Source organism: Symphodus melops (genome assembly GCF_947650265.1).
Source record: "Symphodus melops genome assembly, chromosome: 6".
NCBI lineage: Eukaryota > Metazoa > Chordata > Actinopteri > Labriformes > Labridae > Symphodus > Symphodus melops.
Window position 1 is genome coordinate 13,656,457 of NC_136696.1, and position 16,913 is coordinate 13,673,369.

At 40.6% G+C, this 16,913-nt stretch overlaps 1 protein-coding gene across 1 annotated transcript in view; it reads right to left on the minus strand.

The window, feature by feature from the left end:
- The window catches only part of itpr2 (inositol 1,4,5-trisphosphate receptor, type 2), a 54,954-nt gene that overhangs the window by 11,126 nt on the left and 26,915 nt on the right, over positions 1–16,913 (minus strand). Inside the window, exons 38-53 of the mRNA XM_079345174.1 lie at positions 11,213–11,333; positions 10,752–10,939; positions 10,471–10,651; positions 9,396–9,649; positions 9,107–9,307; positions 7,517–7,627; positions 7,044–7,139; positions 6,827–6,946; positions 5,487–5,615; positions 5,184–5,376; positions 4,870–4,995; positions 3,505–3,680; positions 3,255–3,419; positions 2,921–3,104; positions 1,411–1,485; positions 131–252 (exon numbers count right to left, since the gene is read on the minus strand). Of these exons, the coding sequence (XP_079201300.1) occupies positions 131–252; positions 1,411–1,485; positions 2,921–3,104; positions 3,255–3,419; positions 3,505–3,680; positions 4,870–4,995; positions 5,184–5,376; positions 5,487–5,615; positions 6,827–6,946; positions 7,044–7,139; positions 7,517–7,627; positions 9,107–9,307; positions 9,396–9,649; positions 10,471–10,651; positions 10,752–10,939; positions 11,213–11,333 (2,442 nt within the window). The remainder of the gene's footprint in view (positions 1–130; positions 253–1,410; positions 1,486–2,920; positions 3,105–3,254; positions 3,420–3,504; positions 3,681–4,869; positions 4,996–5,183; positions 5,377–5,486; positions 5,616–6,826; positions 6,947–7,043; positions 7,140–7,516; positions 7,628–9,106; positions 9,308–9,395; positions 9,650–10,470; positions 10,652–10,751; positions 10,940–11,212; positions 11,334–16,913) is intronic.

Consider the following 16,913-nt stretch of genomic DNA (forward strand, 5'->3'; position numbering starts at 1 on the left):
GAACACATCGTCTGTCCTTCTTCGTCACAACAGATACTAATTAAAACTTAAACCAGTGTGGGCAGAGTATGTTCGGACTAAATGTGATTAGTTGGTCCTATGTCATTCCTTTATTTGGGGGTTGTCTCACCTTTTTAGAGGGTCTCCTGAGAATGTCTCCCACACCTCCTCCATTACGGAGTCCCTGGTTTAACACTGTGATGATGCACATGAGCAGGGTTTCGCACACATGCTCCACCTCAGTGTCTTTACCTAAAACCAGACAAGCAACACAACATATGAGGGCCATGATGAGACAGAATAGGCAGAAAAAAAAACAGTGAGGTTAACAAATAGTTTTTTTTGTTTATGTTGTCGTTACTGGTTTTACCGTTTTTAATTAAAGACTTTATATTCAAGCCACCTCCTTGTCACTGCATTTAAGCTCATATCACTCCCTCTTCATTCTCAAATGTCTAATGTAGCTTCATGCTCATAGAGGAACAACATTTCATCTCACTGTGCACTTTGAAATAACAACAGTGTGAACTCTTTCAGTATTTAGATCTACATTTTCGAACAGCAAGAAAAATCAACAATGAATAAGCCTATAGCACAAGAATGGCCTTCACAATAAATTATGCAACACCTATGTCATAGATTCTCATTTTCATCACACTCTGTTCTCTTGAATGAGCAAAGGGTCATTTTAATTCACACAAAGCTCAAAACTAGGACCTTTCTCTTCAAATCATCACTCTTCAAGATTTTTTTAGGGAAAAAGATCAAGATCAAATGTATGGTCTTAAACTTCCTCAAATTCAAAAATAAATAAATATATATATTTATCCCCGGGGGTAATTCAAGACTCCTCAAACATGATAATGAAACAAATGAAAATGTGGAGAAAAAAAGCTTGATTCGATATGACTAAGTGTGACGTTTTATTTATATCACATATGAACTGTACCAATACTGTGAATAGGAATGGGCATACAGAGCATGCTGCCTTCTGAGGAACAAGAGGAGGTGAAGGATATGGTGGAGATCACGTGCGAGCCTCTAAGGTGCAGGTGATCCATGGAGACACAGAACAAACAAGGAGTGTGAGTCACCCCCTCTGCCACATCAAGTTTCTTTGTGTGGATGCACGTGTGTGTGTGTGTGTGTGTGTGTGTGTGTGTGTGTGTGTGTGTGTGTGTGTGTGTGTGTGCGTGTGCGTGTGCGTGTGCTAGAGTGAGTGTGAGGATAACCTTTCATAATCTGACTACTGTTGGAAAGGTCACATGCACTCTGCCACTCTGGTAAGACCACAACATCTTACAACTTGTCAAATCAACCAGAACCTTCCAAATGGGAACCATTCAAAATAAAATAAAATACATTTGAATCAAATTTAATTGAAAGAGTTCATATATATAAAAAACTCACCTGGTGTTGTATCTGAGCAGTTTTCTTTCATACATGTATCAGGAACTCCTTTGTGACTCAATGATTCACCTTTCACTTTTCAGAAGAAGAAAAAAGGAAACAGCAAATTGTGAGTATTTTTATGAATGATTACAGCAGTGGGAAATCACAGGTGAAAAAAAGTTTGTACAACTGTACTCTGGCAATAAAACTACTTCCTGCTTATTCTCATTCATTCCAGTAAAATCAGTGAGAAGGATATAGTCAGGCATTATGTAAAGTGAGACAGCAGCTGTTGGGTAGGCGGTGAAGTGCTGCTGCAAAAACCTGTACAAATCATTTGCGCATCGGCGAAGCCCTGAGCAGCAGAGGAGCTGCGCTTGAGTGTGAGCGGCTCAGACAGAAAGGCAAAGGGAGAGCTATACACCTGGGTCAGAATGTCACTAAAAGGTCCTTTACACTGAAAGGCTGGAGCACAGAGATCAGGTCTTTGACACAAGAGGCAGCAGAGGAAGAAGAAAAAGAAGAAGAAGAAGAAGAGTGAAGGGGATAAGGGAGGATCAGAAGCAGGCTGCAGGGGTCACAGCTCCGAGGCAGCAGCAGTGTGAACAAGATGCTCCTCAGCGTCAATAGAGCTCCGGGTTGTACCAGATCAGCCCGCAGCTAACAGATAGACGGGCGTGATCTTGTGCGGTTACATAACCCACCACTGCTCTGCTGTGTCTGCTCTGCTCAATTCAGCAAAACATAGGATGGCACGGCCACCAGGTTATGCAACAGGTGCACATGTGCTAGCAGGTTGTCTTCCTGACCAACGGAGCGCTCTGCTGGAGCTCATTAACACGCCCACACTCTGCACTGTGTTCTCAAAACATGTGGCAGGGTTTGTATTTACACTAGACAGTGCATAGTCTACCATTCTGATGTAAAGACTGTATACATAAAAACAGTGATTGTACATGTTTATTATCAATTATTTATTTCCCAATAATGTAAAATAAAAGACAATTCCGTCATTAGTATAGACCAACGGGTTTATTCTGGGCCGAGGAGCCTTTCATGGTGTCTTCAAAGCTCAGAAGTTACTGCGTAGTCTGCCAGTCGTCATCCTATCAGGATGTAAAGTCTCTCAGGTATTGATAAGTTTAGAACAGAAAAAAGACAACACAGATCCTTATGATCAGCAGTAAAATAGTGAAAGAGTATAAGAGGTTAAGGTTAACTAAGGTGAAAGCCAGGAGTAGGTCAACAACATAATACACAGAACATTTACTTAAACAAGGTTTAAGGAAATAAGCAATGCCATAATTTCAGCTGATGAACATTGAACAGTTTTTTTGGGATCATTTGAAACACTGACAACTTGGGATTTAATGCAAAAACTTCATCTCAAACAATTACCAGAGACAATTTCACAAAATGAGTCTTAGAGATCCATGTGAGTGATGATTTCCAAAGATGGGTCTCTTCACTGGGCATGGTGCAACAACACAATGACAAACAGTGTTTTAGCTATTCGAGAAGTTCTGACCTGGTGGAAGAGGGTGGTCCACCTCCATGCGGAAGTCGTTCTTGAAGAAGAGGAAGCCGATAATGGAGAAGAAGTAGACGAGGAAGATGGCGAGAACAGCTGTCAGAATAATAGAGCGGCCATTTCTAGTGACACTTTTTATCACGTTGAGCAGCGTCTCCTCTCGGATCACGAGGTCAAAGAGCTGTGGAGGAAGATGTAAGTCAATGAGTAATCTGCAAATAGATTCATGTAGAAAAACTCTTTTGAACATTGGGAAGTTTTTTCCCTGCAAAACTTTGTTGATCAACCTGTCACACTACATTGGAAGAAGCTTGTGTTAGAAATGTCTTACCAAAAAGCTGAAGAAGAACTCGTGCACAAAGAGCCCCAGGACGCAGATGAAGGCATAGCCCAAATGGTAGATAAAGAGCATGTCCATTACAACTGCTTTGTAGCCTCGTGTGAATGTCCCCTGGTTGCCCACAAAACTCACAAGAAAGACCAACTTGTTGAAAAGCTGTAAAGGAAAAGAAAACACAAACTGTAGAAGCCAGAAACTAAATTGTTCTTGAAAACACAAAATCAAATCTTCCATTACTCACATTTATAGTACCCAGCAACAACAGGGCAGGAGCGAGGCCCATAGTGTAGATGGCACGTAGAATGAGGGAGACCAAAAAGAACAGGATGCCCCACGGCTTAGGTAGGACAGGAAGTAACGCAGTGAACACCCCCAATGCCACCCACAGAGAGATATTCCAGAATGAGGACAAGGTGCCTGGGCAGGAGAAGAAAGCATCAATCAAGGAAGCATAAATCAATGCTCTGAAACACTCTGGCTTTCGCTAATGAATTATTCAACAGATCTAAAAGCTTAACTTAGCACAACTCAGTCAGAGGTAACACTTTCAAATGTCAAACAGGGGTCTGTGGGGACCGTCAACTTCATCACTCAAAAGAGCCGACGCTTTGTAAGTTTGCACTGAAAACCACCGGTTTGGAAATCATGATACTAAAAGTATAATGCAATGCACTGATGATTTATTGATGAGGAACATACTTCAACACTTATGAGTGATGTAGAGGAATTTAACTTATTTTTATGTTTGACTGTTCATAAACCACTTAAACCATTCATGTTATGACAAGTAGATTATGTAGCTTACATCTGGAGAAGTTCTTTAAAATTGGCCTGATGTGTGACTGAAACAAACCCTGAACGCAGTCAGGTAACCCAGCCTAGAGTACCATGTAATGAGATGAAATGGGAAATAATAAATCCTGCTAATACATCAGTGTGAAAATATTACTGCAGAAAACAAAGCAATAAAAAGGATTAAAGTCGAGGAGGTCAAACCTCTCAACAGCTAGAACTGTTAAAGTGTGACATCTGGTAAAATGTTAAATGTAGGGGAGATTCATTACGTCGCATATGGCACATGCGTAATCTGTCCTGAACTGAAGTCCGTTCAGGTAAATACAAGTGTGAAGGGCTTTAAAAGAAATACAATTATTATTTTAGGTGGCAAACACATTGTGAACTTAAGAGCATTCAAACGTTGTGAATGGTCACTACAATTGCTCTGATTTATTTCAGTATTCCAACAGGCCATGACAGGGTTATTGTGAGTCAGCATGCATCAGACCTGAACTCTGAAATTAAACAGCTGATAGAATTTTGTATCACTCATTTTATTTATACATTTTTCTCCATATCTTTTTTGTGTTGTACAATTATAAGATCTCAGTTCATCATCAGTAGCTTATAACACAATAAAAATCAGTCAGTCAACAAGCCACAAGGTTGTACTGATTGGGGCGTTTCTAATCTGATTGTACTGGGGGAGGTCTTTCTCTTGCTCTGAAAAGTTTTTAAAAAAAATGTATTTGAGATATTAATCGGCAACTGGCATTCACATCTTTCAGTCAAACTAAAAACAGGTTAGTTGACAATTGATCATTTTCACCTTCAACTCCATTGGTACCGAAGGGGTAGAAAACAGCCACAGCGATGTTGACCAGACAGGCCAGGTAGAAGGAGATGCTCCCCCATAGAGAGATGTGTCTCGAGAACCAGAACAGAGCTTTATTCTCTGCACAAACACAACAAACAGCATGAGCACACAGACACACAAAACTCATACTTGCTGCAGGCGCTTACATTTATTCTGGACTAACTCAGAGAGTGTGGATGATAATCATGATTTTACCTTCAACAGCCAGTTTTCCAGTGCCACCATCATTATTTTCCAAGCACCGTATTCAGAATGTAAAGACTTACTGCGGATCTTCTTCTGCCACCTCATCTCATTGTAGAGGTTGTCAAACTGCTGGAAGAAGTCGTTAACCTTGCTGCCCTGGTCGTCTCTCTCGGTGGTGGTGAACACTCGCACCATGGACTCCTCTGTGAGGTATTCGCAGATGTTAGGGACTGGAAACACGATCTGCTCCATGGTACGATCATGACGCACGATCTGGGGATAACAATTTTATTAAATACTTATCCAAATAAAAGAAGAGTGATTTGTTAGTTAAATGTAGTTTACAGAGGTTCGGAGGATGTAGTGGTGAAGTGAAGGTGTACCTCAATCTGGGCTGTGTGTTTGGCATAGTGATGAAGGGCATCATCCTTTTCATTTTCCACCACTGACACCGATCCCAACACAGAACCCGGCCTCAGGCTCTGCTGCAGGATCTTATTGTGCCGTGCCAGCTGGGATTGGAAAAAAAAAGAAAGAAAAAGAAATGACTCATTCATTCAAGTTATCGCCTCAGACGTCACTAAAGAAAGGAACATAAATTGGACTTGAAAGACCTCACTGTCAATCTAAGAGTGAATAAAGATCAACAAGCTTTGAAATGAAAACCATGATGTTAATGTGCATCTCTTACATTGTGCCAGTCCATGATGCCATTTTACCAAGTTCTTTATAATTCAGCATGAAAATATTCAAAGCCCAAACCTGCAGTGACTTGTATGGTCACTGAACAAGAACAGAAACAAAAAATAAACATTGATAACAAATCTCTCTCTTAAGCAGCGATGTTCACATACGTTTTCCCTTACTGTGTTTTTCTGCCCTTTGCTGCTCAGCAGCCAGTGTGCAGTTGGGATGTGGGCTTTTTTGGTGTAAAACATTGCCTTACATACTTCCTTTTCTCTGAGTCTCAATGCAGGTGACAACAGTTAGGCTCATTTATGTGCCAATGTGCTACAAAGGGAATTCAATAAAAGGGAAATAGTAACAGTAGGTGTTTTTATAGTTAAATGTAGTGGGCTGTGTCAAAGTTTCCATTAAGGGTCACGCTTAATTTTATTTCTGTAAATTCCACCACTTTATAAAAATGGAAATCAGCTGTACATAGAGGTAGAGTGGGTATTTTTCACTGTTCCTGAGAAGAAAGAAAGAAAGAAAGAAAGAAAGAAAGTCCTTTAAAATATATTAAAGAAGCTCCAACCTGAGTTAGTGTGTCTCAGATATATGTGTGTAAGTTAATCAGTTAAAAATACCCTGTCTGTGACAGAATGAAACTGACTAGCTTGACACATGGTCTTAAGATGCTGAAGTGAAAACTCGCCAGACATGGCGAACTCTCAAACTAACAGACACTTTTGAGACAACTTCCTCTGTGACATGCTCCTTTCATTACTGTTGAATGACAAACCACATATGTGAAGTGATACAGGGCCTAACGCCTCCATCTGCACAACAAGTGTCACATCCTGAAAGCTAATTTTAGAAGTCGGCAGAGTGAAACGTTCAGCTGAGGGACAAGACAAAAGGAGCATGCATGTGGTCATGCACACACAAACAAGTGCTGTGCCGGACTCTGAGGTTGACAGAAAGTCAAGACAGGTGGAGAGGGAGGATATTCAGACATTCCTCTGCCACAGACAAAACAACGCTTAGGTCTTTTGATTACTTGATGTGCCAGGATGTAAATGTTGTGTCCAACGTCTCTGGGCTTGATCTGGTCTCCAACACTGTCCTCGTCCCCCTCACTCTCCAGACCCTGAATATAGGCTTCCTTCATCACATCCACCTGATGAAGGAAGTTATGAAAAGTTATGAATGACTTCTTCTATGCTAATTGAAAAAGAAAAAAAAACTCATGCTAACACATGCTTAACAACACTTACCAGTTCGGTGGGTCTCATCTTGTACAGAATCTTCTCTGCATTCTCGCTGTCATGGCGACTTTCCATGATAGCCAATAGGAGCTTGGAGGCATTGTTCTATAACAAAAGGCTTCAACAATGAATTTTTACTCCACCACCAGCCTCAAAACTTGTAAATTCATGAAGTGATGACTTGTTGGGCACAATTGTAAGTACTCAAGATGTACTGTATATGTGTAATTCTATGAAGCACTTTAAAATTTTATTTGTAGCCAACTAACCTGATAAGACCTATCAATATTAGAAAAAATAAACTAGAACACTGCTCTTTAACACATTGCAGAATTGCTTAATGTCGTTTTATTGTCTTCCTGGTCTCTAGCCCTATAGTTAATTACTGTTACAAAGAGAACCATAGTTTTATTTTTAATAGTAATGGTTGCTTTTGGCTGTGTGTCATAATAAGCAGCTTCTCAGAGGCATCTGCTGCTCACCTTGAGCTGCAGTACCAGGTCCAGACGATGCTTCTCCAGGGGGTTGATAGAATTGACAATCAGTGCTATGATAATGTCAATGCCGTTTGATTCATGCTTGGCTATACACGTCTGGGAAAAAAAAGAAAAGAAAAACAATGGCAAAATTCTACAGAGGAAGAAAATGAGGAAAAACATACAGGACCGAAGATTGTTAAAGCACAATAAAGTAAACAGTTTGTATTTGGAGACTGCAGGGCCAATATAGTGGTGTTCAAAAATGATTAATGTTGTAATTCTTTAGGTATTGATTTTCAATTGCCTCTATTGGATTAGAACAGTGACTAGAGTAAGAAAGACAAGACAAGGGGGGATGATACGCAGCAAGGGGTCAGAGATAAGAGTTTATCCCTGAGCTGATGTATCGATGGCTGAACTGCTGTACATGGAGCAATAATTTAACCACTGAGCTTAAACAGCACCTCACAAGTGACTAACCAATCCTATTCATGCACATGTATATGCTGTCAATGAAGCAGAGGGAGCAACGTGTGGTTTGGTGTCTTTCAGCACCACAAACCTCGTCACTCCTCATGATCTCAACCTCATTATCAGTTCATTCTGATAAAGCACATGAAAACAGACCTTTGACGCCCTGGAAGGAGGAAAACAAGTAGAAATGATTTTTGTCTCGTAAAATGATTGGCATTAATGCAAAATACAATTTTATTTATTTATTGCAATGACTGTGGATTAATTATTACAGACAAATGTTTCTTAACAGTAGGCTGCAAAATAATGTTTTATAGACTGTAAAAAAAAACATGGATGTAGTCTCAGTGATGTCACCTTTTGGTTCCCTTTTTGAAAGCCATCAATGGCAGCCATATTGAAAATGTTACCATAAACAAACTATTGGTCAACCCAGCAACAGGCAAAGAGGTGCAGCTGAGGCGGGCTTCCCGACAAACAGCTTCAGCGAGCCCGCTTAAATTCAGATTAGCAACGCCCACCCAAATATTACGTGATGAAAAAGTTAATCCCCAATACAGAGTGTTCCAATATAGACATTAACTAATCAGACCAAAATGGGTTTTTTTGTACCAGGCTGCATAATGTTTAGCCTGCTATCAAGGTGGACATATTAATGTCGTATGGGACCTCAGGGTCTCTGGAGTCAGCCTCAAGTGGACACTCATGGAACTGCAGTTTGCGCATTAGCTTCATTTTTCAACACCACATTTTAGACATACAGAAATTGATATATGGGAACAGTGATCAAATCCAAACGATAAACAAGATCTAAGCTCAAGACAGACTGAGTAGACTGTCTACCACCTGTTTTTATCTGGTTAGGTTGGTTTATGTTATTTCTTTTTTGTTTCTTTTTACATATTAATGTAATCTAAAATAAAGATTATGAAGTGAACTGGACAAGACTTTTAAAACTTCTATAAGTTGTATGTTCTTTGAGTCGAGTGAAATACAATATAATAAGTTATTAGTATAAATTGTGAAAATGTCAGTCTTTTAACAGGATTATGAGACTACTTTACTTCACATAAACCATTATTTACTCATCACATCCAAATAAAACAATGCTCTCTCTACCTGGTTTTCATGGCAGGGTCCCTGGCAGTACTCTGTGATGGTCTCCAGGGTTTGGCGAACCAGGTCCACGTTACTCTCATTGATATAAAGGCCAAGCAGCCCGAGACCTCCAGTGGTGCTTCCACAGATACAGTCCAGGAACTGAAGAGTCTCACACACCAGATTGTAGTTTGTCTTGTTGTTCTGGTTGCGTAGAAAGTTCTGGATTCAAAGCAGAAAAACGACAGACAGTTAACAGTAGTCAGAATGTTGTTCAACATCCTCCTTCTGAAATAAAAGGCTTCAGTACCTGCAGGTCTAAATTGTGGTTCTCACAGAGCAGCTGCAGGTAACGCAGGATTGGTTTCATGACTGTGATGGCTGGGCTCATTTGTGTTTCTTCTGGAGCCTCTTCGGCCCCAATTATCTCACAGTTCTGGCCTAGGCCTTCCATGTCCGGATCCAGCTCCTTTCTGAAGGCACAGAAGGCCTTTGAGGTCACTGATGAGGCCTCTTTCAGCTGCCCACGCATGTCCTCCTTCATGTGAAGCCCTGAGTCTTTTCCTAGAGCCCAGAGTAGAGGTGTACAAACAAATACAGCTTTTTAACTGCTTAATTATGGACAGTACAATAATGGATATTTGTCAATGCATGGGGAAAAACAGGTATGCACGACACCAGTAGCAGGTTACCATTTCAGGTAATATGTATGCTTTTTAAACGTCTTGACATACTAAAAAAAACAAAATCAAAGACCCTCCTACTCCTTCTATAAGTGGGAAACTACTGAGTGGGGTTCTGTAGCATGGAAGCACCTGATATTAATACAATGGTCTTTTGATAAGCTTGTGATGTGGGCCCTCACACGCACTCTGACATGTGACTGCAGGAGCTGAGAACAACAGTCTGCACAGAGGTCGGCAGAGCAACAAAGGTAGTCCTGGATTTACCCTTCACTAGTCAGGTTTATACAGTTTATAAGCATTTATCTATATATAGATCTCTATCAATAACTATATCTATACAGCCAGCAAACCAATCCCTGATAGCAGTGGTTACAAATGTGTATTTTCACACTACATAGGAGGCATTTTATAACAAATAATAATACATCTGAAATTGTAGCGCTTTTCAAGACACAGTAACAAAGTGCTTTACACAACAAGATAAAACAATGCAGTCAGGTAAAAAGAACATTACCAGACCTGTCCATAGAGCAAGACAAACAAGCCAGTTAAACCATTTGAACCTTTCAATGACGTAACAATAAAAGAATGTGGACAGAATTAGCAGGTGAAATAAAAAGATAAAAAGCAGGCAAACAACTGATCACAGATTATATTTAGTGCAGAAAGGTCCAAAATGCATCATTACTCGACCTTTACCTTTCTTGAACCTGATGCCGCTGACGTCTCCATCGTCGTCCCTTTTCCTGGAGCTGAGCTCAAACATGTTGACAGACACAGTGGCTCGGATCTCCTGCTGCGCGAGACGCATGCGGTCGTAGAAAACCTTGAAGAACCTCTCAGACTTCTTCTGTTTGTACAGCTGGTTATAGAAGGAGTTCTGGGTGGAAGGCAGAGAAGTTATCATACATAATGTGAATCGGAAGTGCTTGTTTTAGCTGCTCATTGTGCATAGACATTCAGTATTCTGGTTGGCCCACCTGTATCTGTGTGTTTCCGCCCTGCAGAAGGGCGATGCCCAAAAGGATGCTCTCCTCAAACACTCGGTCGTTCTTTGTGTTGACAATGAGGTCGATTACGAGCTCTGTTGTGCCAACGTTGTCCAAGAGACACTGAATCTCCACCATACTGCTGCTGGGCTTGTCGGAGTCCAGCATGGGGCAACCTCCTATAGAGATTAAAAAATGAGCATTTAACCCTTTTTTTCCTCAACAATTTATTATTTGTTGATGGTTATTTAATGGATTTCATGATGGTTTCTGCAAAAGGTATTGTTTATGCATTGCATCAGGAATCAATAAAGCAAGGTTTAAAGTCTGCCAGAAATTGTCAAACAGCTCTTCTCCTATGAAGAAGAATGCTGTCAAGTTAGCTGCTATTGTTTCCTCTTCAGCGAGCTGTTATTGTGGTGTCTACTGGGTATATTTGGGGTTCTCTGTACCTCCGGATGAAGGCTTGACAAAGCCGCCAGATGAGCTGTTTCCACTCCCGAGTTCTGGCTTGGAAAGAAGCTTTTGATTTCCAAAGTAGCGTGTGAGGAGGATCTTTCTCAAATCGTTTCCCTGTGGAGGCAGAAATCATGAAGTTAAATCCATTTCACAGGCTGAGAGAGTACCAGTCTCAGATGAGAACATTTACCTTTGAAAAAAGTAGCACTTTTAAAGCCTTACACATAAAAATAATAATAAATAAAGGAAGGACAGGTTGAGAAGCATCCTATCCAACAAAAACTTTGGAAGATTTTGTATATCCATGGCTATGAAATCCATATGATCCAAACAAGAGAACTGAGAGGCCTTTATCGGATACCCAATCAAAATAACCATCACCCTTTGATACATTTCAATCTTGACGGGAGCAATGGCTTACAGGATAATAATGCTAAACAAACAGCAGCACAGCACTGGGGAGCGCGACAGTTGTAGTGTTATCCCATGAAGAAATCCCAACTGAGGTTCTGAACTAAGCAAAAATGTTTTTGATTTGGAAAATGATTTGGAACAATGAGATATAGTCTTCTCCGAATTTGAAAAAAAAGAAAAGAAAAAAAAAACTATCTTGAACATGTGACCATAGCATAAAAGAGGACAAACTTTTTTACAACATTTGATAGCTACAAAAAATGTTTTCTGGAGAAAAGTGACTAAAAGAAGGGCAAAGAACACTGACAACAATTTAAAACTGGACTGCCGTTCCAAAGTGCTCCAGAGATGCTACATGTGAAGACGTTTTATTCGTATGTGTGGAACAATACCTTACACAGTGCCAGGTGCCTGATTCATCTGTCTACCTACACATTTACCTAAAGATGCATTTATTCACTCTCCATCTCCTACAAACATCTGTGTGTGTCTCTTGTGACATTTGACGCAGACAAGCAGGAACGAGATTAAAGGATTCATGAGATAATCTCCATACTGTGTGTTGTGTAATCGAAGCACCATTGTGACTGACAGGAGGAGGACTTCTTTGTGCTATTTATACCTATTTTTTATTGTGCAGCCAGAGGCAGTAGTGGATGGATGGATGGATATGTACAGAATGTATGGACACTATAGCAGGTCAGCATCCGTTTCTATGACAACCTAAACACTGAAAATGGCCCTCACATGCGTCATTATTGATCCTAACAGTGGAAAGCCGGATGAAGAGAGAGATGTACTGAAGGGTAAAGCTAGAGGATGAATGGACCGTCAGTACCTACCTGTAGTTGTTATAAAAAACATGTTTGTATAACAACTAACCTTCACCACAGAGACAAGTGGTGGTCACAATTACAGATAAACCTAAAAACAGTAAACAGCTTTCAAATTAATAATGTTTTTTACACACATACATATATACATGTGTATATACACATTTATTTATGTATGTATGTTCTATGTATGTAAATATGTGTGTGTGTGTGTATATATATATATATATATATATATATATATATATATATATATATATATATATATATGAATAAACAGTCAAGCTTTCAAATTAATCATGTTTTTTACACACCAACACACACACACGTACGTATGTCACATATGAAATTAGTGCCTTCTTGTGCTCTGAGACTGTACTATTCTTTTTTTATTACTGCTTACTTGAATGTATGGATTTATAAATAAAATGTCTCAGTTCATGCAGTGTTATGAGTTCTGAATCATTACATGTTTCTAACAAGTCGGCGAACAATTATCTGGCCTATTTGTTCATCTGTGAGTCCCGTTTTTGTGATTGTCACACCTCAATAAAAGCTGACACACAATGTAATTGGTATTCATATTAACGTGACTCATTCGTGTAGCTGCCTTTGAAAGATTTGGTTACGTAAAATCCCTGTTAAATTAGAGACATTGCTCTTGTATAACTCTGATTAGAAAGAGTACTCTACAACAAATGTTGATGCTAAATTATCAAAGGGAAATACGCACTCCAGTATTGATGGTTTATGATCGGTAAATGGACTGGAGCTTTTTACACTTTATTCCACATTCACACACTGATGAAAGAAGAAGAAGTGTCAGTATTAACTAATCCCATTCACACAACCTTCATAGTGACTTGCCCAAGGACACTTCGACATAGGAACAAATCACAGACCATCCAGTTAAAAGACGGCCGACTCTACCACTGAGCCACAGAAAAAAAGATCACATCAATAAGTTGATAGTGAGAGATCAGAAGGCTGCCCAGGTTGGGTCCAGCTAAAGAGCAAAAACTAAGCAAACACCAAAGAGTGAAGATATGGAGGAGCACGTGCGGCAGAAGCTCCCTGTGTCAGTGAACACTTCATCTCATCTGCAGTCAGCACAGACACTTGTCTGCCTGCGCCGTCTGGCTGACTGTCTCACAAACACACACGCATACAAAAAAAACACACATATACTTCTTGAACTGAAGGTGAGAATCCACTGAAGGCGCCTCTTTCATATCCACACAGCCACAAATTCAGCATCACCCTCTTTATGGCAGCCAAATCAAACAGATGCTCAAACAGATCAGATCAGGTGTTGACATTTCTCCTTTATAGAGAGTGGATGTAATGTGTTTTCATCCTTTTACAATGTTTTTTTTACAGACCGTTAAAGAAAAGTTATTTGGGGGGTGGGGTTGATGTAAAAAATGGGGTTTAAAGGGTTTGCACTTGTTCACCTCTGACGGCCAAATCTGGGGAGAGAGGGGGGGGGGGGGGGGGGGTGGCAGAGGAGAGCGGAGGGGAGGCAGGATGGCGGTAAAGGAGATATAGCATAGCCGGATTCATCTGCTTGCTGCTGCATTGACAAGAAAAAACTCCCCCATCAGGTGATGTAAGAGCCACGAGAAAAAAAAGCGAAGTAAAAACAGAGGTAGAAGAACTGACAAGGGGTAAGGAGGAGGGGGAAGGTTGAGAAAGAGAGCGGTCGAGGAACAAACAGAACTGAGCGAGAAGCAGACAGCCACTGTGTTTTTAAAATGTGCACCGGCACGCCACACTGCGGCTCTTGTGTCCAGGCAAGGGGGATGAGCCGCTGCTGATTCTCTTCTCAACCTCCCGCATCTTTGCATCCGCCTCTTTCCCCACTTCCCTCCCCTCCTGCAGCCCCCCCACACACGCTCTTCTGTGTGCAGCGACTCCTAAGACACGCATGGAGAAAAAGACAAAGACCAAGCCTGCTCGTTGCTTCTTTAGGTGGTCTGAAAGCTCACACAGGAGGGCAGTGGAGGGCAGCACCAGCTGTGGACCGAGACAGACAGAGCTAAGAAAGCCGGGGGGGGGGGGGAGGCTGTTCAGGTCAGACAAGGTCGGTAACAGAAGGATACCGAGTTCACAGACGAGAGAAAAGTTATCCAAACGTGGCTCAGATCAGGGGCTTTCAGTCTCGTTCTCTACTTTCTTTCTCATCTGACAGAAACTTGGAAGGACTCTGGGTGTTTGTCTTTTGTAAACAGTGGGGAACGCTGATCAAAAACTCAGTGACAGACTACAAGGGGAGTTTTCCCACAGACAACGTAGGGGGCCCAGCAACATACACCACCTACACCATCAGTGAGCAACATAGATCGAAGCTGCAGTCAACACAGTCTGTTACAGTACAAAGACTTTATGTGAACCTTTACCCTCTATTGTTGTCTTTAGCTCATCATGCCCAGACTCAAAGGATAGTGTACAGTACATAATAAGGTTTGCCTCTGCATTGTTTGCTGTGTTGCACTACAAGGAAAATGGAAGTGGGAGTATGGGGATCCATATCAAGCTTTGCACGAGGGAGTAATTCATCAATAGGGCATCAACAGTCCTGTTATCCTTCAGGTTCAGGACAGACACTTTGATGAGTGAAGAAAAAAAACCGAATGTGAGGAAACACAGGGGGCGTACGCTGTCACTGAGGTCAGTGAAGTCCTTCCAACTTCATTTTTTCAGGATTTTTTTTTTTTTGATGAAAATGTTTTGATTTCTTTTCAGTAGAAACATTTGCAGATGCACTTTGAAGACTTTGACACTATGTAGCGTAAACAATCAGCTTCCAAAGAAGTGTGATATTGAAATAAGGTTCTGAGACAGTTTTATTTAAAGTTCACTGTGTTGAAGGAGAGTACTTTGAGGAAGTCAAGTTCCACGTGTGGTGTGTTGTGGCTTTCACCCGTGACCTCCAGAGTTTTTGAAATTCTGGATATGGACTTCTGGATAGGATGAGAAAACAGAGGCATAAATAAATACAAATATATTTAGCCACTGTTAATCAAACCATCAGGAATTGCATATGTGCCTTAATGCTGCGCTGTCGTAGGTGATGATGTTCAATAAAAGTCGATTCAGGAGAGCAGAAACATTTCTGATTCATCTCTGCTTGCAATGTGGAAGAACTTGTTCTGCTCCATATGCCCCTTACAGTCACAACAGGGAGCTCTGCCTCTTTGTACACAGAACTTAAAGTTTTTCATATCTGATAAAAGTAAATAAAAAAAACACGTGCTGAGATGAGCATCACATGCCACCTTTTACAAAACGCAGCAGTTCCACAGCACATTAAATTCACCCAACAAACAAGCGCATCACCAAAACAAATTAAGTCGCCATGTGAGAGCAATTGGTGAGACTGAGGAAAATATAAGACAGCAGCGTAAACAAGCATCCAGGAAAAGGCAAACCGTTTGCAGAAGCATTCACAGTGGAGGTGCTACAAATGATTCATGAACAACGTTAAGTAAAGATTTTAGATTTTAGTTGTTATGAGGTGTGCTGTAGTGTTGAAGGTATTCAGAGCTGAAAAGGTGCAAAGATGGGTCGTTTCTTTTGTCAGCATAAATAGTAGGCGACCCGACAGTAGTCTATGACAACATGGTGGACAAAATGAGAGAAACACGTTACGACAAGTGATCCTGGAATACATATAAAGTGCTGATTTGCTGGGGATTTTGGCTGAGTTAGTGGATGCTAATCTATTTCACCCAGGTCTCGATCTATTTTACATTTTTAACTACACAAGGTGTAGGGTAAAGAAATCCAAAGAATCCTTTCACCGGTGCTAGGTCAAACATTTTAAATGAAGGAAAGGTTTAAAAAAGGATCAACACACTGCATCAAAAGCTCCTCTACTTTAAGATAGATAGATACTTTATTGATCCAGAGGGAAATTCAAATGTGAAAGCAACAATTTGATCTCATAGATTATCTGAGATCAAATTGTTGCTTTTGGACTTAAAAGTTGCTGGGAGCTTTTAATACAAAATTTTAAACAGACTTCCAGTTCCCTCCAAAGACGAGTCAGTGATCCTTACCTGACACAGAGGAACAAAATTTGCTCCAATTGTTAAGTTTGAAAATAATCACAGCACAGTGATGAAAACAAGCTCAAATGGAGCCAAAAGGGCCTTTAATCAAAACAGCTCTTTGAACCGCAACCTTTGAAATGACCACCTCTGAAAGTGTCTGCAATGATTAAACTATCAACTGTTAATATTAATAAACGAAGCCTGGAGGCGTCACTCATCTGTTACTGCTGGGGGGCTTTGGAGTCCCATCAGCACATTGGCTTTATTTTTCAACACCGGAGGTTGCCACTTGGACAAAACAAAGTCCTGGGCCAATGTATGGTACTTAAGAAGGTCTCAATTATGTCCACACACTCATGAACATGAACAAACATGACAGACAGAATCAATCA